Source organism: Mustelus asterias, chromosome 18 (genome assembly GCF_964213995.1).
Source record: "Mustelus asterias chromosome 18, sMusAst1.hap1.1, whole genome shotgun sequence".
In the NCBI taxonomy this organism is placed as follows: domain Eukaryota; kingdom Metazoa; phylum Chordata; class Chondrichthyes; order Carcharhiniformes; family Triakidae; genus Mustelus; species Mustelus asterias.
The window spans coordinates 5,660,579-5,683,635 of NC_135818.1; the positions used below are offsets into that span (position 1 = coordinate 5,660,579).

The 23,057-nt window shown below is 45.1% G+C and overlaps 1 protein-coding gene across 3 annotated transcripts in view; it reads left to right on the plus strand.

Moving 5' to 3' along the window:
• The window catches only part of ryr3 (ryanodine receptor 3), a 371,169-nt gene that overhangs the window by 274,273 nt on the left and 73,839 nt on the right, over nt 1–23,057 (plus strand). For all 3 annotated transcript variants that reach the window (XM_078233298.1, XM_078233296.1, XM_078233297.1), the window contains 10 exons: nt 1,587–1,646; nt 5,165–5,296; nt 7,075–7,187; nt 10,282–10,378; nt 13,447–13,553; nt 17,016–17,067; nt 18,210–18,260; nt 19,727–19,826; nt 20,101–20,180; nt 21,346–21,422. In XM_078233298.1, coding sequence (XP_078089424.1) covers nt 1,587–1,646; nt 5,165–5,296; nt 7,075–7,187; nt 10,282–10,378; nt 13,447–13,553; nt 17,016–17,067; nt 18,210–18,260; nt 19,727–19,826; nt 20,101–20,180; nt 21,346–21,422 — 869 coding nt within the window. The remainder of the gene's footprint in view (nt 1–1,586; nt 1,647–5,164; nt 5,297–7,074; nt 7,188–10,281; nt 10,379–13,446; nt 13,554–17,015; nt 17,068–18,209; nt 18,261–19,726; nt 19,827–20,100; nt 20,181–21,345; nt 21,423–23,057) is intronic.

Here is a 23,057-nt window from a genome sequence, read left to right on the forward strand (position 1 = left end):
GTTAAATACTGTTTATTTTCCCGTCTTTGCTCTCAAAATCAATATCAACTCTGCCTAGAACAGAATTAATTAAATACAGTTCCTAATTTCCTCTCACCAAACAATTAAGGGGAGGCGGTGGCCTAGTAGTATTATCGCTAGACTTTTAATCCAGAGACTCAGCTAATGTTCTGAGGATCCGGGTTTGAATCCCACCACAGCAGGTGGTGAAATTTGAATTCAATAAAAATCTAGAAGTAAGAATCTACTGATGACCATGAAGCCATTGTCAATTGTTGGAAAAACCCATCTGGTTCACTAATGTCCTTTAGGGAAGCAGCTCTTAGTCGATCTAGCCCACATGTGATTTGATTTGATTTGATTTATTATTGTCACATGTATTAACATACAGTGAAAAGTATTGTTTCTTGCGCGCTATACAGACAAAGCATACCGTTCATTGAGAAGGAAAGGAGAGGATGCAGAATAGCTAGGGTGTAGAGAAAAGTTGACTTAATATAAAGTAGGTCCATTCAAAAGGCTGATGGCAGCAGGAAAGAAGCAGTTCTTGAGTTAGTACATGAACTCAGAATTTGTATCTTTTTCCTGACAGAAGAAGGTAGAAGACAGAATGTCTGGGGTGCGTGGGGTCCTTAATTATTTTGGCTGCTTTGCCGAGGCAGTGGGAAGCATAGACAAAGTCAATGGATGGGAGGCTGGTTTGCGTGATAGATTGGGCTACATTCACGACCTTTTGTAGTTTCTTGTGATCTTGGGCACAGCAGGAGCCATACCAAGCTGTGATACAACCAGAAAGAATGCTTTCTATGGTGCATCTGTAAAAGTTGGTGAGAGTCGTAGCTGATATGCCAAATTGACTCCAGAGCCACAGCAATGTGGTTGACTCTCGACTGCCCTCCAAGGGCAATTAGGGATGGGCAATAAATGCTGTAAGAAGTTTAACAACACCAGGTTAAAGTCCAACAGGTTTATTTGGTAGCAAAAGCCACACAAGCTTTCGAGGCTCTGAGCCCCTTCTTCAGGTGACTCACCTGAAGAAGGGGCTCAGAGCCTCGAAAGCTTGTGTGGCTTTTGCTACCAAATAAACCTGTTGGACTTTAACCTGGTGTTGTTAAACTTCTTACTGTGTTTACCCCAGTCCAACGCCGGCATCTCCACATCAATAAATGCTGGCCAGCCAGCGACGCCCATGTCCCACGAATGAACAATTAAAAAGGGCTTTAATTTACAACATTAATCTAATGATTTACTGAGCTGGGAGCTCCTTTGCGAAGTTTATCTTGCTGTAATTTTCTAACCAGAACAAATAGAAGCTGATGTTATGTTTCCGTGCTGTGGTAAATGATCCCTCTTTCTGGAGATAGATTCCCGCAATTAAATCACAACGTTCGAACAACACTCACCCCATTTATAAACTGAGTTTTTGCTTGCTCGAATCACAATGTGGTTGTCATTTCACAATATGAGAATGTAATTTAATAATTTAATATATATGTTTTCATTTTAACCTGCTTGAATTTTGTTTGCGATCCTGCAGTATTTTATTGGAATTCTTAATCCTTAAAATTGTGTTATTCTCCCAACAGAAAGACACAGATGAAGAAGTTAAAGAATTCCTTACAGACAACATGCATTTGCAGGATAAGGTAATGTTGAACTCTTCATATCTCTGAGGACTGGATTACAGGCGATACCTCGAGCGGGATTTTCCGCACAACTCGCCGCAGTGGAGGTGGCCCGCCATTGGCCAGTGGCGGGATCTTCTGGTACCGCCCTGATCGAAGGGGATTTGTTGAGGGATCCTGCGTATGGTTTGCTTCATTTAGGCAAAGATTTCATTTTATGATATTTCTGCCTATGTAATTACATTGTGATTTACATTGCATTACATTGGTGGCACAGTGGTTAGCACTGCTGCCTCACAGCACCAGGGACCCGGGTTCGATTCCCGACTTGGGTCACTGTCTGTGTGGAGTTTGCACGTTCTCTCCGTGTCTGCGTGGGTTTCCTCTGGGTACTCTGATTTCCTCCCACAGTCCGAAAGACGTGCTGGTTAGGGTGCATTGATCCGAACAGGTGCCGGACTGTGGCGACTAGGGGAATTTCACAGTAACATCATTGCAGTGTCAGCGTAAGCCTTACTTGTGACTAATAAATAAACTTTTACATTTAAATGCTAAGCTTAAAATTAACTAACACTTGACTATATTTTACAACTCAGAAGGCTTGCTGGGTTAGCTAGAAAATTGATCGCATTTTTGAAAAGTACAATGCAAGCGGGACGCACGGTGGTTAGCACTGTTGCCTCACAGCATCAGGGACCCGGGTTCGATTCCCGGCTCGGGTCACTGTCTGTGTGGAGTTTGCACATTCTCCCTGTGTTTGCGTGGGTTCCCTCCGGGTGCTCCGGTTTCCTCCCACAGTCCAAAGATGTGTGGGTTAGGTTGATTGGACATGCTAAATTAACCCTTAGTGTCCCAGGATATGATAGTTTAGAGGAATTAGCAGGGTAACTATGTGGGGATAGGGCCTGGGTGGGATTGTGGTCGGTGCAGACTCGATGGGCCAAATGGCCTCCTTCTGCACTGTAGAGTTTCTATGATTCTATGAAACTTTTCTTAAGCCAAACAAAGGTTTTCATAAACAGCATCTGCAAGGCCGGTTTCTCCAAGTTGAAGACAACATGTGCAAAACCATTCCAATAACAAGATAACGGATGACATATATTATAGTTTCAGCTCTGTTTGCAGTTCAGTTCAGCATTCAGCTTTATTTTTGAGTTCTGTTTGATAACTACAGGCCTGACAGTAAAAAGCCAGCCTCTCTCTCCAGCTTTTCTCTGTTCGCTTTTGTAATGATTTAATTTTAAGTTCTGTTCAAAAAAAGAAATTCATTTCAACATCTTACCAGTGCCGTCTCCGTCTATTCTAAGGAATGAATGGACACGACAGGTTTCCCATTGAATTCGTCTCTCACTGCCGGGAATTCTGCAGTGGGGGTGCGTCATTGGTGGGATCTGTGTGAACGACCAGAAAGTTCCGGCCTTAGGCGTAACTTCTACATAAATAGTTCGGTTTAATTTTCAGATCTTTTGAAAAGGCTGGCCTGAAATATCAGTCAAGTTTTGATTTTCAGACACTGTGTGATCTTCTGTGTATTCCCGACATTTGCTGTTTTGTTCCATCTCCATTTCGCTTGTTACTCTCACCTCTGTTCTTTCATATGGGAAGAATCAGTCGATGGCCTCGTGGTATTATCGCCAGACTATTAATCCAGAAGCTCAGCTAATGTTCTGGGGATCCGGGTTCGAATCCCGCCACGGCAGATGGTGGAATTTGAATTCAATTAAAAAATATCTGGAATTAAGAATCTACTGATGATCATGAAATCATTATCGATTGTCGGAAAAACCCATCTGGTTCACTAATGTCCTTTAGGGAAGGAAATCTGCCGTCCTTACCCGGTCTGGCCTACATGTGACTCCAGAGCCACAGCAATGTGGTTGACTCTCAACTGCCCTCCAAGGGCAACTAGGGATGGGCAATAAATGCTGACCAGCCAGTGACGCCCATGTCCCACAAATTAATTAAGAATAAAAAATGTCCAATATTTAATCAAAACCAACATTCTCTTCAAAGGACAATGAGTTGTATTCAAAGTCTCTATTAGGTCATTTGTTACAATTAATTTTTTACAATGTAAGACAGTTTCTACAGACTTTTGTGAGAGTCAAACACATTGCTGTGGCTCTGGAGTCACATGTAGACCAGACCAGGTAAGGATGGCAGATTTCCTTCCCTAAAGGACATCAGTGATGGTTTGTATGATAATTGATGATAGTTTTCATGGTCACCATCACTGAGACTAGCTTTCAATTCCAGATTTATGAATTGAATTTAAATTCCTTAGAATCATAGAATCACTACAGTGCAGAAAGAGGCCATTCGGCCCATCGAGTCTGCATCGACCACAATCCCACCCAGGCCCCATCCCCATAACCCTATGCATTTACCCTAGCTAGTCCCCCTGACACTAAGAGGCAATTTAACGTGGCCAATCCACCAAACCCGCACATCTTTGGACTGTGGGAGAAAACCAGAGCACTCAGAGGAAACCCACGCAGGCACGGGGAGCAAACTCCACACAGTGGCCCAACCAACTTGGTGGGATTTGAACCAGTGTGCCCAGACCATTAGCTGGGTCTCTGGATTGCTAGCTCAGTGAGATTACCACCCTACCACTGTCTCTCCTGTTATACATTCATCCTCACCAGTCCAGACACAGACTGAGGACAAATATAGAACGGTGCTGTCACACCACTGAGGAAAACAGAGGTCACTAAAACTAGCTCTGTCCTCCTCAGGGGAAACAACCTTTGATTTTGATTTGATTTATTATTGTCACGTACTGGGATACAGTGAAAAGTATTGTTTCTTGCATGCGATACAGACAAAGCATACCATTCATAGAGACGGAAAGGAGAGAGTACAGAATGTAGTGTTACAGTCATAGCTAAGGTGTAGAGAAAGATCAACTTAATGCAAGGTAGGTCCATTCAAAGGTCTGACAGCAACAGGGAAGGAGTTGTTCTTGAGTCGGTTGGGACGTGACCTCAGACTTTTGTATCTTTTTCCCGACGGAAGAAGGTGGAAGAGAGAATGTCCGGGGTGCGTGGGGTCACCTTGTGATTAGTGTCATTTTATTTGGATACATTTGATTTGATTTATTATTGTCGCATGTATTACAGTGAAAAGTATTGTTTCTTGGGCGCTATACAGACAAAGCATACCGTTCATAGAGAAGGAAAGGAGAGGATGCAGAGTGCAGTGTTACAGTCATAGCTAGGGTGTAGAGAAAGATCAACCTCATGCGAGAGAGGTCCATTCAAAAGCCCTGATAGTCTCACACTGACCTTTGCTCGTTGCAATGCAGCCCAAAAGATAGCTCAAGTTTCAAAATGTTTCGGAAGAATGTCAATTACACATGGTTCTTTCTCACAGTAAATGTCGATGGTGAGAATTCTCTGGTTCAGTCAAGCAATGTTTAAATGTGTCTGAAATGAGGACAGAATCATTTCCCATTCCATACAGGAGGAATTCTGCTTTTGTCTCGTTGTTGTTGCTATCTTCCAGTTGTATTAATGATTCTTCAATCTCCCATGCAGTCTGATGACCCAGCAGTTCGATGGCAGCTTGACTTGTATAAAGATATCACCAAGCCGGAAGAGAGAATGAATCCACAGCAGGTTGTGGAAAGGCTGCAAAAGATTTCAGCCGCTACTTTCCATTTGGAGCAGGTAACCAGAAATCCTCGCAAAGCATTTACAAATCATTAATGTGATTAAATGCTAAAGACTGCAATGCCATGTAAAAGGACAAATGTCTCTCTCTTAGCCAAGCACAAATACAATCGTATGATGTGTAAATTTAACCAAAGGCTTGTTGAATCACTAGAAACAGTTGCTGTAATCATGTGGGTTTCTTAATTACGACAATGTGGATCTCTGGGTTAATCCGAGATCTCTGGGGCGGCACGGTGGCACAGTGGTTAGCACTGCTGCCTCACAGCGACAGGGACCCGGGTTCGATTTCGGCCTTGGGTCACTGTCTGTGCGGAGTCTGCACGTTTTCCCTGTGTCTGCATGAGTTTCCGCCTGGGTTCGAATCTCGGCATGGCAGATGGTGCTATTTGAATTCAATAAAAAATATCTGGAACTAAGAATCTACTGATGACCATGAAACCATTGTCGATTGTCGGAAAAACCCATCTGGTTCACGAATGTCCTTTAGGGAAGGAAATCTGCTGTCCTTACCTTGTCTGGCCTACATGTGATTCCAGAGCCACAGCAATGTGGTTGACTCTCGACTGCCCTCCAAGGGCAACTAGGGATGGGCAATAAATGCTGGCCAGCCAGCGACCCCCATGTCCCACAAATGAACAAAGAAAAAGAGGGAAAGGCTGAAGGGACCCAGCATGAGAGAGAGCTGAAAGTGAGAGCTAGACTATTCAGAGGTAGGTGCCATGGTGGCACAGTGGTTAGCACTGCTGCCTCATAGTGCCAGGGTCCCGGGTTTGATTCCTGGCTCGGATCACTGTCTGTGTGGAGTCTGCACGTTCTTCCCATGTCTGTGTGGGTTTCCTCCGGGTGCTCCGGTTTCCTCCCACAGTCTGAAAGATGTGGGGGTTAGATTGATTGGCCATGCTAAATTCTCCTTCAATGTACCCGAACAGGTGCCAGAGTGTGGCGACGAAGGGATTTCCACAGTAACTTCACTGCAGTGTTAATGTGAGCCTACTTGTGACACTAATAATAAAACATATTGAAGAATTCCCACTGTGACACGCAGGCTAAATCAGGAAGTTTAAAATAAGAAATATAAATTAGCCTTAAATGATGTACAAAAAGCAAACTAAAGATGGCAAAATGAAGATGGGATTAAGGGAAAGACACAGTAAGAAGTCTCACAACACCAGGTTAAAGTCCAACAGGTTTATTTGGTAGCAAATACCATAAGCTTTCGGAGCACTGCTCCTTCGTCAGATGGAGTGGAAATGTGCTCTCAAACAGTGCAAACAGACAAAATCAAGTTACAGAATACTGATTAGAATGTGAATCCTACAGCCAATGGTACATTAAAGGTACAGACAATGTGGGTGGAGGGAACATTAAACACAGGTTAAAGAGATGTGTATTGTCTCCAGACAGAACAGGGAAAGAGGCAGGATGAATTCAATTATTTTATTTTTAAAGAAAGTCCTCGGCATTGCATTAACAATTATGCCGTTAATACTAATGTTGTTAATTACCAGCCTTAACTTGCTGTGGTAAACCCAATGAGCAAGGAATACTGAAATCTGGAAAGTTCTTAAAAATTATGGGGAGGTCAAGAGTAAGATGCCATCTGTGTGAAGCAAGGGTAAATTGACCGACAATGTAATGGTGTATATCTTAATCCACTGAAATTGGTGGTGGATTTCTGCATTGGTAACGGCACATGCCATCATGATTTTCCGAGCAAGATTTAGCCCACTATTAAACTAGCAAATCCCTGCTTATTTCTGTTTATTTTGTAGGTGGAGCAGCCATTGCGGTCAAAGAAGATCGGGTGGCACAAACTGTTGTCCAAGCAACGTAAAAGAGCTGTGGTCGCTTGCTTCAGGATGGCACCACTGTACAATCTGCCAAGGTAGACGGGCGCTGCGTTTCCGTATACTCATCAACAAATCACTCCAGCAATTCTTATTATTCTTTATCATACTTGGGCGAAATTCTCCAGCCTCCTAGCTGCGTGATTCCTGCCGATGGGAGGTGGCATGTTGTTTGCCAGTGGTGGGATCCTCTGGCCCCACCACTGTCAATGGGAATTCCCATTGACGTCACCCCACGCCAGCGGGATAACCGCGAGCTGGCGGGACCAGCCGGAGATTCTTAGCAATGACAATATAGATCTCCGGGGTTCACTAATGTCCTTTAGGGAAAGAAATCTGCCGTCCTTACCCGATCTGGCCTACATGTGACTCCAGAGCCACAGCAAGGTGGTTGACTCTCAACTGCTCTCGAGCAACTAGGGATGGGCAATAAATGTTGGCCAGCCAGTGATGCCCATGCCCACAAATGATTAAAAAAAAGAATCTTACCAGTGTGAATGGCTAGAAAATTCCAGCTATTGTCTTTTTGTTAATTTTAAGTTGCCGCTCATGTTTAAAGGCAGTAAGCCCACAAAACATTTTTTTACACTGGTTAGCAATCACTCCAACGTCAACTATTAATGCCATTTTTTTTCATCATCTGCTTTAAACCTGCTTCCATGCAGTGTTCGCCAATCCAGAGAGTGAAAAGATGTCCTGCCGCTCTCTGACTAGGATATGTACAGTAAAATTCCTCAGTTACCTTCCTGCACTCCCTTCTTGTTGGAAGCGTAATTTCTTCTTGTAACCTGACCCCAATTCTGCCAACAGCTTGCTCAAGAATTCACATCTCAAGCCCATGTTTACGTCCTTCTTATTAACCGTGAGATGTTTGCCAGGCCACAACTTATATTGCAGAATGAATTTTATAATCATGAGATTGTGTTTGTTAATTATATATCATACAGAGCATCTGTGCACTTTCCAGTTTAATGAATAGCTCGAATAGTTTAATGGAACGATCAGATAAGTCTTTGACACTTATTCATGTACTTGTGTGAAATAAAAGCATTAACAATATGTGACATCTTCATGCGGAAGACGTAGTTAAAGGTACTTTGTTTTGATGCGCACAATATGGTGAAGTGTCCCACAGTTAATTCAGAAACATATCTCTGTTTTAAATTGATCAATGCCAAGAAAAATGTCTCCCTTTTCTTTAGACACAAAATTAATATTTACTTCCTGAACTCCTATCAACATCTGTGGCTGGAAAAGCTGCATAAGAACACTGACTTTGAGAGTCTTATCGTCTATTTGACGGTAAAGTAACATTTGGTTGGTAGACGCCACATGCTGCCCATTGCAAACACTCTCTGGAGCACATCGGTTTGTACACAAACCTTACCCAGAATCTGATTGGTCAGTCAGTCAACCAAAAATCCCCACAAACCTTCTATCAAAATGATAAAAATGAACAGCACCGGCATCTAAAAGTAAGAATAATTTGCTTTGCACATACCTGGGGACACCAGGCAGCACGGTAGCACAGTGGTTAGCACTGCTGTCTCACAGCGCCAGGGACCCGGGTTCGATTCCCGGCTTGGGTCACTGTCTGTGCTCTCCCCATGCCTGCGTGGGTTTTCTCTGGATGCTCCAGTTTCCTCCCACACTGGCGTACCCAGCTGCACGGTGGCCCACAGTGGTTAGCACTGCTGCCTCACAGCGACAGGGACCCGGGTTCGATTCCCGGCTTGGGTCACTGTCCGGGCAGAGTCTGCACAGTCTGCCCATGTCCTCTTGGGTTTCCTCTGGGTGCTCCAGTTTCCTCCCACACTCTGAAGATGTGCGGATTAGATTGATTGGCTGTGCTAAATTGCCCCTTAGTGTCAGGGTGACTAGCTAGGGTAAATACATGGGGTTACGGGGATAGGTGGGATTGTTGTCGGTGCAGACTCAGTGGGCCAAATGGCCTCCTTCTGCATTGTAGGATTCTATGATTTTATTACCTTGAAGGTGATTTTTAAATTCAAACTTTCATTGCCATGTTCATTGTGGATTAATATGAGATAAAAGTATACCTAGCAATATGATGAACCAGTAAGAATGATTGTTATTCCAATCTGAAATTTTATGCCAACTATTTTTACGCTGAGGATGAGGGAGTGCCAGCAATATTTCTTCTGAGGAGATGGATGAAATCTGGGCAGGAATACTCGGGCAATCCTTCAAGATGTCAGAATCTTTTTATTGACTGATCTCAACTTTTAAACAAATGATTGTAACTAATAATTACAACAAATGGATCTGTGTGAAATTTGTAGAGGTCACAACTCACCAGAACCTTACACTAAGTGAGAGTTTACAAAAGTTCAGCATAAATCATCCTTGGAATACTCAGTTGCACGGAGCGCCAGGGACCCGGGTTCGATTCCTGGCTCGGGTCACCGTCTGTGTGGAGTCTGCACATTCTCCCCGTGTCTGCATGGGTTTCCTCCGGGTGTTCCAGTTTCCTCCCAAACTCCAAAGATGTGCGGGTTAGGTGGATTGGCCATGGTAAATTGACCCTTAGTGTCAGGGGGATTAGCTGGGGTAAATGCATGGGGTTGTGGGGAAAGGGCCTGGGTGGGATTGTGATTGGTGCAGACTCGATGGGCCGAATGGCTTCCTTCTCCACTGTAGGGATTCTATGATATCTCCCCGTTTCTTAAATCACTTTTTCTTCATTTGGATCATGCGTTATTCAAGATTTGAACCCTCAAAGTCCATGTTATAAAATAATGCAGAGTTCAATTGATCCAAAAACGCTGGATAATCTCAGCGGGTCTGACAGCATCTGTGGAGAGGGAATGGAGCCAATGTTTTGAGTCTCGAACCGTTGGCTCTATTCTCTCTCCACAGATGCTGTCAGACCTGCTGAGATTTTCCAGCATTTCTCTGCTTGCGTTTCAGATTCCGGCATCCGCAGTATTTTGCGTTCATTCAATTGATCTGACACTGCTGACCAATCAGAGAACTGGAGTTGTACAAATCTCTACTAATGGTCTTTTATCCGTTATTTTAAATAATAAAGTCTCCCTTAATCTACTAAAAGAAAAACTTGTGTCTCACCTCCTACTCCTCCTGACCTTACTATACCCTCCCACTTCCTAGGCATCGTGCTGTTAACCTGTTCCTTCAGAGTTATCAGAAATCATGGATAGAGACAGAGGAGTACTCATTTGAGGAGAAACTAATTGAGGATTTAGCTGTAAGTACAGGCCTCTGGTGTGACTGGTCTCTCCTTCCAGTACAAGTGGCCACTCTGCATTCTGCAAGAATTGTGGCCAAGCTGTCTCCGGTCTGTGCAACTTTTCTCAACCTCAGTTACAATAGGCTGGTGTGGAGGGAGAGATCTTTGCTGCTGCTTTTATTTTGTGTTGGAGACTGGAATGGAACTTAGCAGCTGTGGATGGCAGGTACCTTTGAGTTGAGTACAGTGGACTGGCTTTAGCTCTCATCAGCTTGTTTTTGGTGCAGAGTCTGAGAGAATGCAGAAGTGGTTGTTTGATGATAATTGACTGCTCCCATTGATCACCACGGAAGTTGTGAATGCAGTGACAGGCCTCCCTGTGTGTGAGTGAGACTTGGTTTGTATAACTAAACCAGGAACACGGTGGCACAGTGGTTAGCACGGCTGCCTCACAGCGCCAGGGACCCGTGTTCGATTCCCGGTTTGGGTGACTGTGCAGTCTGCATGTTCTCCCCACATTGCTGCCTCACAATGCCAGGGACCCGTGTTCGATTCCCGGCTTGGGTCACTGTCTGTGCGGAGTCTGCACGTTCTCCCCGTGTCTGCATGGGTTTCCTCCAGGTGCTCCGGTTTCCTCCCAGAGTCCGAAAAACGTGCTGGTTAGATGAATTAGCCATGCTAAATTCTCCCTCAGTGTACCTGAACAGGTGCTAGAGTGTGGCGACGAGGGGATTGCCACAGTAACTTCATTGCAGTGTTAATGTAAGCCTACTTGTGACACTAATAAATAAACTTTGAACCGGGTGCTATTTATTATATATAAACTTCTTCTTAAAAATAAGATTTATGCTCCAAAAGCTACTCTCACCTCTGATGTCTCTGAGGTGACAACTGAACCACTTCCAATCAAAGTTCCTCTGTAACCAGTTACTAAGAGACACTGGGAAAGCGATGGCCTAGTGGTATTATTGCTAGACTATTAATCCAGAAACTCAGCTAATGTTCTGGGGACCCGGGTTCGAATCCCGCCACGGCAGATGGTGGAATTTGAATTCAATAAAAAATATCTGGAATTAAGGATGACCATGAAACCATTGTCAATTATCGGAAAAAACCCATCTGGTTCACTAATGTCCTTTAGGGAAGGAAATCTGCCGTCCTTACCTGGTCTGGCCTACACGTGACTCCAGAGCCACAGCAATGTGGTTGACTCTCAACTGCCCTCCAAGGGCAACTAGGGATGGGCAATAAATGCTGACCAGCCAGCGATGCCCATGTCCCACGAATGAGTAAAAAAAATGCAAGAGTTACATAGGATTTGGCTGTTCACACGTAGAAATATTACAGCTAGACATTTACTGAAAGGACAGCAGAAGGTGTGAGACTGCTGTGCTGAAACCGTTGCCTCCCTATGGTGTAGGAGTACCCCTATCCTCTCTAATTTTGATTTCCTATTGGATATGTATTGTATGAGGGAGGAGCCATGCCTCGGAATGTTGGTATGCATTATACAACTGCTGTTGCATGTATCAAATATAAAACCATAGATTGCCCAAGTGTGTTATAAGGCTCTGAATGGCCAAGATTATGTCACAGAACATAACAGTGTAGCACAAACGGCTAATTATAAATACCTTTGCCCAGACTCTGTGTAGGAGCCTTGTAACAGACTATCAGGTGTTGCATTGGTTTATGCAGTTGATATATCATGATGAAGTAGTATAAATTATGCCGAATGTGCCTGCAATGCTAGGTTCTGCTTGCCCGCTGTGCTATGGTTTGCTCAATTGGAAAGGAGTAAGAACACCATTTTGTTTTCCGTCGAGAGATTTATTGTGTTGCCATTATCACTTATCAAGTCTTGCCTTTACAGTGACAGTCCACGTTGTGCATTATGTGATGGCGTTTGAGTTGTGGAATCAGATAAGGCTGCATTTCTTGACTGTTCAGAGATGGTGATACAAGTAGATGAGATGAAACAAAGATGGTAACGAGAGCTAATGGGAACAGCAGGTTATCTCGTTCCAGGGATGCAGCTTGATGCTGCCTGCAGTGTTCAGTTTGCACTTCTGCACAAAACGGGGAGTGGGGGGATCTTTTGCCCTCCCACCGTGCTGGGGGTGGGTGTTTAAGTGGGTGGGGTAGGGACCTGCCACCTTCCTGCTTCCACCCTGATTAAGTCCGTGGTGGGTCGGCAAATGGACAGCCTTCCTGACCGTTGCCCCCCTCCCTCCAAAGCTTGAAGCCCTTGAGTGGGCAGTTAATATCCAATTGAGAGCTTTATTCTGTTGCCGCACGTATTCACCCAGCAGCGGGTGAGGACGGGAGAGAGTCATCACGCGGTGTGCACGACACGCAAACACTCTTTGCTTGCGAGCTCCTGAGGTGAGGGAAAGGTCCCTCGTTCGAATGTACTCAGTGCCTGATTGAGGGATCAAGTGTCAGGAAGGGGTGGTGGGGAGGTTGGGGGGGGGGGGTTATTTTAAATTACACCCTCCTGATTTTCACCAGTAAAGGGGGGGGGTTAAAACTTCCCCAGTGAACCATCTTACCCCTAGATTGGAGAACGTGGCAATTACACATGTAAGTTTTAACTTCCGAGAAAGTTTTGCCATGGGGCTAAAGTTGACTGGATTATGAGGGTGAAAATGTAGACTTGCCTTTTATGGTGGCCTGTCTGGGGTATTGTCCCTGGTACGGTGCAAGGCTGTCTTGTTGAATGAAGCTCCATCTGTGCCATCTAATACATGAGCATGCCTTTTGGAATGGATTTGTAAATTCAAAGTACTAAGAACGTGTTTTATCCCTCGAGCTGTGAGAATTACCTAATCTGCAAAACTAAAACAAAGGGTGGAGTTTGCGATTGAAGTGTTTTCTCTAATTGTATTTCAGAGCGACGTGACGTGGGTGTTTGTGTGCCAATGTTAGCTTCTAACTTGGAAAGTAGAACTCATTGTTTTGCTGAGTCCCACTGATAGGAAACGTGATTGCCCTTATGGCATCCAATCTATCAAACTGTCCACGTTATATTTTACGTATTCGTACTCTTATCCACTGGCTTAAAACAAACCTTTAAATGTGTTTAGAAATCTGCTGCAGTATCAGAAGAGGAGGAGGAAGTGGTTGATAAGAAACCTGATCCACTCCATCAGCTTATACTGCACTTCAGTCGGAGTGCCTTAACTGAAAGAAGGTAAAATGAGGATATTCCTGTGCTGCTCTTTAAGTTGTTACTGCGACAGAAGTGTTACCGGGTGCTGGAAGAAAGAGTCAAGAAGAATCTCTTAAGGGAAGCGAAAGGACAGCACTTCTTTGTTTCGGGGACCCGATGGCACAGTGGTTAGCACCACTGCCTCACAGCTCCCGGGACCCGGGTTCGAATCCCGACTTGGGTCACTATCTGTATGGAGTTTGCACGCTCCCCCCGTGTCTGCGTGGGTTTCCTCCGGGTGCTCCGGTTTCCTCCCACAGTCCAAAGATGTGCGGGTTAGGTGGATTGACCATGCTAAATTGCCCCTTAGTGTCAGAGGGACTAGCTAGGGTAAATACATGGGGTTACGGGGATGGGGCCTGGGTGAGTTTGTGCAGACTCGATGGGCTGAATGGCCTCCTTCAGCACTGTAGGGATACTATGTTTCTATTGAGTATAAGTAAGGCTGGACAAACCACTGTTGTTCCAGTTTGTAATGGGTTCAACACCTTCTGTTCTCCTGCCCCCCTGTGTGTTGCTCCATGACAGCTTGGGGGTCTTCCGAGTGTTATGATCCCAGTTGATGCTAGAACTGGATGGGAAGATCCCAGAATGGAATCCTGGCTCAAAAGACTGTAACTTTTACTCTTTTAATAAAATGGTGGAAAAGCCACAACTAAATAGTTTTGACATAAAATAATTTATTAAATATGAAAAAATTGGATTATACGACCACAATACTCCTTCACTCCCCCCCTCCCACCCAATATCTTAACAATTATACACAGATTTTAATAGATTTTCTTCCTATTCTTAGAGATAGGATATATACGCATTTAGAACTGAATAATCTCATTAGCGATAGACAGCATGGTTTTGTACGAGGGAGGTCATGCCTCACAAATTTGGTTGAGTTTTTTGAGGAGGTGACAAAAATGATTGACGAGGGAAGGGTCGTGGGTGTCGTCTATATGGATTTTAGTAAAGCGTTTGACAAGGTCCCTCATGGCAGGCTGGTGCAAAAGGTTAAATCTCGCGGGATAAAAGGTGAGCTCGCTAGATGGGTGGAGAACTGGCTTAGCCATAGAAGACAGAGGGTAACAGTGGAGGGGTCTTTTTCCGGTTGGAGGTCTGTGACTAGTGGTGTTCCGCAGGGCTCTGTACTGGGACCTCTGCTGTTTGTGATATATATAAATTATTTGGAGGAAGATGTAGCTGGTGTGATCAGTAAATTTGCGGACGACACAAAGATTGCTGGAGTTGCGGATAATGATGAACATTGTCAGAGAATACAGCAGGATATAGATAGGCTGGAACATTGGGCGGAGAAATGGCAGATGGAATTTAATCCAGTTAAATGCGAAGTGATGCATTTCGGTAGATCTAATGTAAGGGGAAGCTATACAATAAATGGCAGAACCATCAGGAGTATAAACACACAGAGAGACCTAGGTGTACAAGTCCACAGACCCTTAAAGGTGGCAGCACAGGTGGAGAGGGTGGTGAAGAAGGCATATGGCATGCTTGCCTTCAACGGACGGGGCATAGAATATACAAGTTGGCATATGATGTTGTAGCTGTATAGAACGTTGGTTAGGCCACATTTGGAATACTACGTCCAGTTGTGGTCGCCACACTACCAGAAGGACGTGGAGGCTTTGGAGAGAGTACAGAAAAGGTTTACCAGGATGTTGCCTTAGCTGTCTTAGCTATGAGGAGAGATTGGGTAAACTGGGGTTGTTCTCCCTAGAAAGACAGAGGATGAGGGGGCGACCTAATAGAGGTGTTTAAAATTATGAAGGGCATAGATAGGGTGAACAGTGGGAAGCTTTTTCCCAGGTCGGAGGTGACGAACACAAGGGGTCACGGGTTCAAGGTGAGGGGGGCAAGGTTCAACACAGGTGTCAGGGGGACGTATTTTACACAGAGGGTGGTGGGGGCCTGGAATGCCCTGCCAAGCAAGGTGATTGAGGCGGACACACTGGGATCGTTTAAGACTTATCTAGATAGCCACATGAACAGACTGGGAATAGAGGGATACAAACGAATGGTCTAGTTGGGCACATGAGCGGCGCAGGCTTGGAGGGCCGAAGGGCCTGTTCCTGTGCTGTATTGTTCTTTGTTCTTTTGTTCTTTATTAACACGGATATATCTTAAGTTACAATGGTCTCATGAACACACAAAGTCCCTCTTCAGTGTACAAGATGACTGTGGTCAAATACACACACTTTGCTCTGAATCCACATTAGTGTCCATGGATTTCTTGTCAGAATCCCCCCAAAATGATTGTCACATGAGAGTTTCCAAACTCCACTACCCAAAACCTACTTTAAAATCTTCTCCCATAATCATCCTTTCCCTTAACCGTTTGCATTCTGAAATCCAGTCCAGATTTTCCAAATGACACTTTCAAACAAAGCTGCTTCTCCACTTTTAACTGTTAATCCAGTCCAGGCTTTACACTACCCCCTTTAGGATTTATTTCTCGTCATGACTGCACAAACTGTTCATAATTGCTTTAACACGCGATTCCCAGACTGTAATAAAAGGACGCCATACTTTTGATTTATCTCTGAAGTCTGCTTCCCCACACTAAGGGTGGAATTTTCTCAAAAGTGACTGAGGGTGCGATCTTACTCCCTCGCTGCACCAGTTGATCGGTAAGACTGTGCGCAGAATGATAAATCAGGTTCGCGCTCAGTTCCACACTGTCCGCAGAGTTACCGACACTGTTTTGCTGGTGAGATTGGCTTCACGCCCAAAAGGGGCTCAGCATGTCAATAACAAGTACCGCACGCATCGTCCAGCCTCTTTTGTACTTACCTCCTTACCAGTTGGCCCTCACACTAGCAGAGACCAGATGTGATGGCCTTGCCCGAGCGGATTGGAGGCCATTGAAGCTCCCAGGTGGCCGGGGGCATGGCCAGGCAGTGCCCTTGAGGCAGAATGAGAAGGAGAGGCTGGATAGGCTGGGACATTTTTCCCTGAAGCGTAGGAGGTTTAGGGGCGACCTTTATAGAGGTTTATAAAATCATGAGGGGTGTAAAGAAGGTGAATAGACAAGTTATTTTCCCCAGGGGATTTTCATCTTCACAGTAACCTCATTGCAGTTTTAATGTAGGCCTACTTGTGACACTAATAAATAAACTTCAAAAAAAAATAGGGAGTCCAAAACTAGAGGGCACACATTGAAGGTGAGAGGGGAAAGATTTAAAAGGGACCTGGGGAGCAACATTTTCACACAGAGGGCGGTGAGTATATGGAATGAGTTGCCAGAGGAGGTGATAGAGGCAATTACAACATTTAAAAGACAATTGGACAGTGCGTGGAAGGTTTAGAGGGATCTGGGCCAAATGCTGGCAATTGGGACTTGGTCAGCATGGACAAGTTAGGCCGAAGGGCCTGTTTCGGTGCTGTGCATCTCTGACTGTCCAGAATTAAATACTCTTTAAATCACCTTTACAGTGCCATTGAAGATGACCCACTGTTCCTGGCTTATGCAGACATGATGGCTAAGGTAAGTGGGGGCAGATGGTGGCGGAGAGTGATGTAAGCATGCATGTTCCCACAGCTTTGGAGACTGCCACCAAGAGACAGCATGCAGATGGCAGAGAAAATGATTCCAGGGATAAAACGTAGGGGAAGTTGTAGGAGGAGTGGCAAGAGGTGGGCAGGAAAGCCTTTGCTGACTAGACATTTGCTACAATTCGATGAGTAAATTGAAAGCAAGTGAGGACAATTAGCAACTTGTGTGGACAAATCAAGATATGATTTGGCAAAAAACAGTCACACTGTCGTCATGGAGAAAATGCAGTGAATCTTTGATTAAAGGAGCAAGTTCAAGTCAGTACACACAAGCCAAGTGTTAGTCAAGGCCAATGTATTTGTCCATGGTAAGATTATGGATGGCAAAAGCTTGGAATACCAATGGCAGCGTTCCTGGAGGGATATGTAGAGAGAGAGGAGTGATGATTGGTGATCTGTCAGCAGGGTAGGGGGTGGGCAACTGATGAAAGAAGTGAGCAAAGCAGCAAGAGAGTTCACACTTTAGCCTCCGGCAGGTTCAGTGGGTAGAGGTGACCTTGAGCAGGGAAATTGTGGAAATTGGGTTTGGTTGCTAATATTTGTAAAGTGTGGATGATGGATACTTCAGTTAGCCCTTTGAGAAGAAGCAGAGAGTTGCCGGGGGCTGATCCTAGAGGAAACAGGAATAGATTGGATTGGGGTGGCTGAGGTTTGGGAGGGGGGTGCCGTGCGTGGAGCAGGAACAAAATACTAAGATAAGAAGGTGGCATGACTCAATGAGGAAAACACCTCTCTGGCAACCACTCTGATTCTACCTCTACACTTGCTGTTGACTTTGTCCTTTCAGTCTTAGCTGCCTAGTGAGATTTGGAAGAGGGCCTTTGTGGTGCTTCCAGACCTTCCTAGTGCAAAAGGTAGACATTTTCTCCTGACTCGATGTGGATTGGTGCTCCTCTAGGGTTGGATTGTTGGCAATGTTTTGTGAAGCCTGGGTTCCTGAAGATGGTGATGCGGTTGAAGGAGACTTCACAAACCTTGAAGGCACTGCAATACTTAACAGAATTGCTGGGCAAAATTTAGATTTGAAAAGAAGCAATTCAATGCTAATGTCTTCATCTTTGCTTCAATAATTAGAGCTGTCAGGTTGCTGAAGAGGAAGACGAAGAGAAAGAGAAAACCTTTGAAGTAAGTCGCTTCAAAACGTGAGCTGAAGTTTAATTCCGCAAAGGATCTTTTTTTTAAAATGGTATTCCTTCCTCGTCATGCTAAAAATGGAAATAAAGTAAATAATCTCGCAGTGACTATGAAATAATTGTTTACAGGGTAAGTGAGTTGATCAGTCAATGAAATGCAGAGGGTGCAATCTTACTTGCCGCTCACGCCATGTTCCCGCTGCAACGATCAGATAAAAAAAGTTTAAAGTTTATTTATTAGTGTCGCAAGTAGGCTTACATTAACATTGCAATGAAGTTACTGGGAAAATCCGCTAGTCGCCACACTCTGGCGCCTGTTCGGGTACACTGAGGGAGAATTTAGCATGGCCAATGCACCTAACTAGCACGTCTTTCAGATTGTGGGAGGAAACCAGAGCATCCGGAGGAAACCCACACAGACACGGGGAGAACGTGCAGACTCCACACAAACAGTGACCCAAGCCGGGAATCGAACCCGGGCCCCTGGCACTGTGAGGCAGCAGTGCTAACCACTGTGCCACCATGCCGCCATTTGGTGGGCAACTAACTCTCCCTTTACTGCAGCAGGATGGGAAAATCCCTCCGGCGTGAAGAGTGGTAAGATTCCGGCCTGAATCTCTGAGGCACCTCTCTCTGGCAGTCCCTCAAAGTGAGGGGGACACTTCATCAAAACATGGAAATCATAGAATCCCTTCAGTGCAGAAGAAGGCCATTTGGCCTATCAAGTCTGCACCGACAACAATCCCACCTGGGCCTTATTCCCATAACCCCACATATTTACCCCACTAATCCCTCTAACCTACGCATCCTGGGACACTAAGAGTAATTTAGCATGGTCAAAGTACCTGACTCGCACAACTTTGGACTGTGGAAGGAAACCCACACAAACATGGGGAGAATGTGCAAACTCCACACAGGCAGTGACCCAAGCCAGGAATCAAACCCAGGTTCCCTGGAGTTGTGAGGCAGCAGTGCTAACCACTGTGCCACAGAGAGAATCCCACAGCAAGAACCTGCACTCGGGGCCTTTAACATGGTGAGGCTGCTGTATTGCAGCTACAACGCAGTTCTGACCAGGCGACTGTACCACTCTTACCACCTGTCTGAAGCATATTGGAAAGATTTGCAGGTTAATAATCATAGAGTAGGGAGGGGTGCACCTGGGTAAGATGCTGTTTTGGAGAGTCAGTACCGGCTCAATGGGCTGAATGACCTCCTGCGCTGCAGCGATTCTGTGGTTCTAGGGAAACGATTGCTTTTTAAAAAAACATATATTGCTTGCATTTTACTTGGAATTGTGTAAGTAAGAGGATTCCTGTGGTGTTCCTCATTGACTGTGAATATTGACAAATTGTGTTTGAGAATGTTCCGTGTACACAATGCCTACTGGAAGCTGGAAATAAAAACTGCTTCTAGTTCCTGCGTTAAAACTGTTGTTTTCATTTCTCGTTCCACAAGGAAAAGGAAATGGAAAAGCAAATGACTCTTTATCAACAAGCAAGACTTCACCAACGTACGGCAGCTGAGATGGTTTTGCAAGTGATCAGTGCCAGCAGAGGTACGGTACAACCCCCGCAATATTACACTGGCCTCAATGTTCTGTTATTTCCGGTGATTAACGGGAAGCAAAGTATGTCCCACATTTTGGTGATTGTTTGCTAAAGCAGTTAAGAATATGAACTGTGCTTTGGTGGCATTTTGCATTTGAACTGCGAGAATAGATGAGTGCCACTTGCTGCAAAACGTCCGTTCTGGTGCGGTTCGATTTGCTACTTGACTTGAGCTCACTCTTTGGTCTTTACCTTTGCACTAATATTTTAACTGTTCAACAGGTGTATTGGGCCAGATGGTGACGACAACCCTGAAGCTTGGCATTGCCATTCTGAATGGTGGTAACCCAGATGTCCAGCGGGTAAAGCACTCTTTGGTTGGATTTGCTATTAAAACATAGAAACTAGAAGCAGGAATAGGCCATTCGGCCCTTCGAGCCTGCTCCGTCATTCATTTTGATCATGGCTGATCATCAAATTCAATATCCTGATCCCCCCTTCCCCCCATATCCCTTGATCCTTTTAGCCCCTAGAGCTATATCTAATTTCTTCTTGAAATCACACAACACATCAGCTGAACTTTACTAATGTTCACTAAAATCCTTCTCTACTTTCAAATGAGTGGTTTTCTTAAAATTTTCTGCAGAGAATGTGATTATTTTCAAGACTGTTTTGAAGTAAGACACTTATCCTAACTTAAAAAACCATTATTTGTGAGATTATTTGTGCTAATGTTCTGAGGACCCGGGTTCGAATCCCACCAGGGCAGATGGTGGAGTTTGATATCAATTAAAAAAAATCTGGAATTAAGAATCTACTGATGACCATGAAACCATTGTCGATTGTCGGGAAAAACCCATCTGGTTCACGAATGTCCTTTAGGGAAGGAAATCTGCTGTCCTTACCCGGTCTGGCCTACATGTGACTCCAGAGCCACAGCAATGTGTTTGACTCTCAACTACCCCCCGAAATGGCCGAGCAAGCTGCTTAGTTCAAGGGCAACGAGGGGCGGGCAATAATTGCTGGCCAGTCAGTGATACCCATGTCCCACGAATGAAGCTTTTTCCCAGGGTCAATTACTAGGGGGCACAGGTTTAAGGTGCGAGGGGCAAGGTTTAAAGGAGATGTACGAGGCAGATTTTTTACACAGAGGGTGGTGGGTGCCTGGAACTCGCTGCCGGGGGAGGTAGTGGGAGCAGATACGATAGTGACTTTTAAGGGGCGTCTGGACAAATCCATGGATAGGATGGGAATAGAGGGATATGGTCCCCAGAAGGGCAGGGGGTTTTAGTTCAGTCGGAGCAAGCTTGGAGGGCCAAAGGGCCTGTTCCTGTGCTGTAATTTTCTTTGTTCTTTTGAATAAACAACATTGGTCTTAAACACATCATTGTAATGATAGGAATGATCAAACATGACAGGACACTATAAATTCCATTTACTAAGCATCTTCCATAGTGATTAATTGCTGATATTTGCAGAGAAATCTTAATGCTTACAAATACAGAAATAACACCTTTTATTCTTCAGATAATGTTGGACTATCTGAAGGAGAAGAGAGAAAGTCGGTTTTTCAGAAGTCTATCTGGACTGGTGCGTTTCTGCAGGTAAAGGAACAAAGTTAACCATATCCTGATGTCATTGTGCCATTTCTTTGAGCTCCTGCTATGGTACATTAGCCAAATGTAGCTACACTTATTCACCCAGGCAGCCTGTGTTGTTCAGACTAAAGACAAGATGACACCTGGCCGACCTGAAATGTTTCTTTTATCATAGAATCCTTACAGTGCAGATGGAGGCCATTCGGCCCATCAAGTCTGCACTGACAGCAATCCCACCTCGGCCCTATCCCTGTAACCCCACATATTTACCCCACTAAGCCGTCTAACCTAGGCATTCCAGGATACTAAGAAGCAATTTAGCATGGCCAATGCACCGAACCCGCACACCTTTGGACTGTGGGAGGAAACCAGAGCACCCGGAGGAAACCCACACAGACACAGGGAGAATGTGCAAAACTCCACACAGGCAGTGACCCAAGCCGGGGATTGAACCCGGGTCCCTGGCGCTGTGAAGCAGCAGTGCTAACCACTCTGCCACCTGTGCCACCCCATTCTATGGATGCTCTAAATAATTTGGTGGACCTTCTTGAAAGAGACAACATGAGTGACCTCCAAGGCCACATAAGAGAGGATTTAACTGCTAACCTGGAGAGATGCTCATTCACCAGTTTAGGGAAAACACAACTTGCTTATTTACTGGTTAAAATGATAAGGAGGCTGCAGCCTCATGAGTGCAGTCAGCTCTCGGGATGACTCTGAGTACAGAAGTCCATGCTTACCAGGGTGATACCCCGCCCTGATTGGCTCCTGGGTCATGTGACCCTTACACAGATCCTTAAAGGGACCAGCACCACATTGTGGTGTGGGACTGGAGTTGCATTGAGGTCTAACAACAACAGACCCATCGGGCATTAGTGAACCAGCTGGGCTTTCCCACTATCGACAGCTTTGATGCCTTTTATTTTAGTTTCAGCTTTTATATTCTCAAACCAGCCTGAACTTGCGTTGTCTGGATGAATAGCAACGATAAAACCTATTCTGACACCAGCTCCCTGGTGAGATGATCATTGCGCCTCGGATGGTTTACGTTACATCCACTTCAGGGTGCAAGCATTGGTTAAAAAACTATGGAAACTCTGAGCTGGCGAAACATCGGGGGACATCCCCCCCAAACTCACCAGAAGGAAATGCAGGTGAAGCCTGGAGATGGTTGGTCCTGGCACAAACTGTTCTTGTATACCTTAAACTGGAACTCTATAGCTCAGCGCAGTCACAGTCAGTTCCAACTGGGTCTCCATCTCCTCATTTGGTACAAAGGAATGCCAAGATCCACATTCGGTACAGCTTGGTTGTAGGAGTTTCCGGAAAGAAGGCAGAGCTTGGCATCTGTCTGCCTTTGGGATCCACTCCAGTTTCAGTTTGTCAGCTTACTTATTAGAGTCACAGGTAGGCTTACATTAACACTGCAGTGAAGTTACTGTGAAAATCCCCTAGTCGCCACACTCCGGCACCTGTTCGGGTACACCAAGGGAGAATTTAGCATGGCCAATGCACTCTAACCAGCATGCCTTTCGGACTGAGAGAGGAAACCGGAGCACCCGGAGGAAACCCATGCAGACACGGGGAGAACATGCAGAATTTGCACAGACAGTGACCCGAGCCGGGAATCGAACCCAGGTC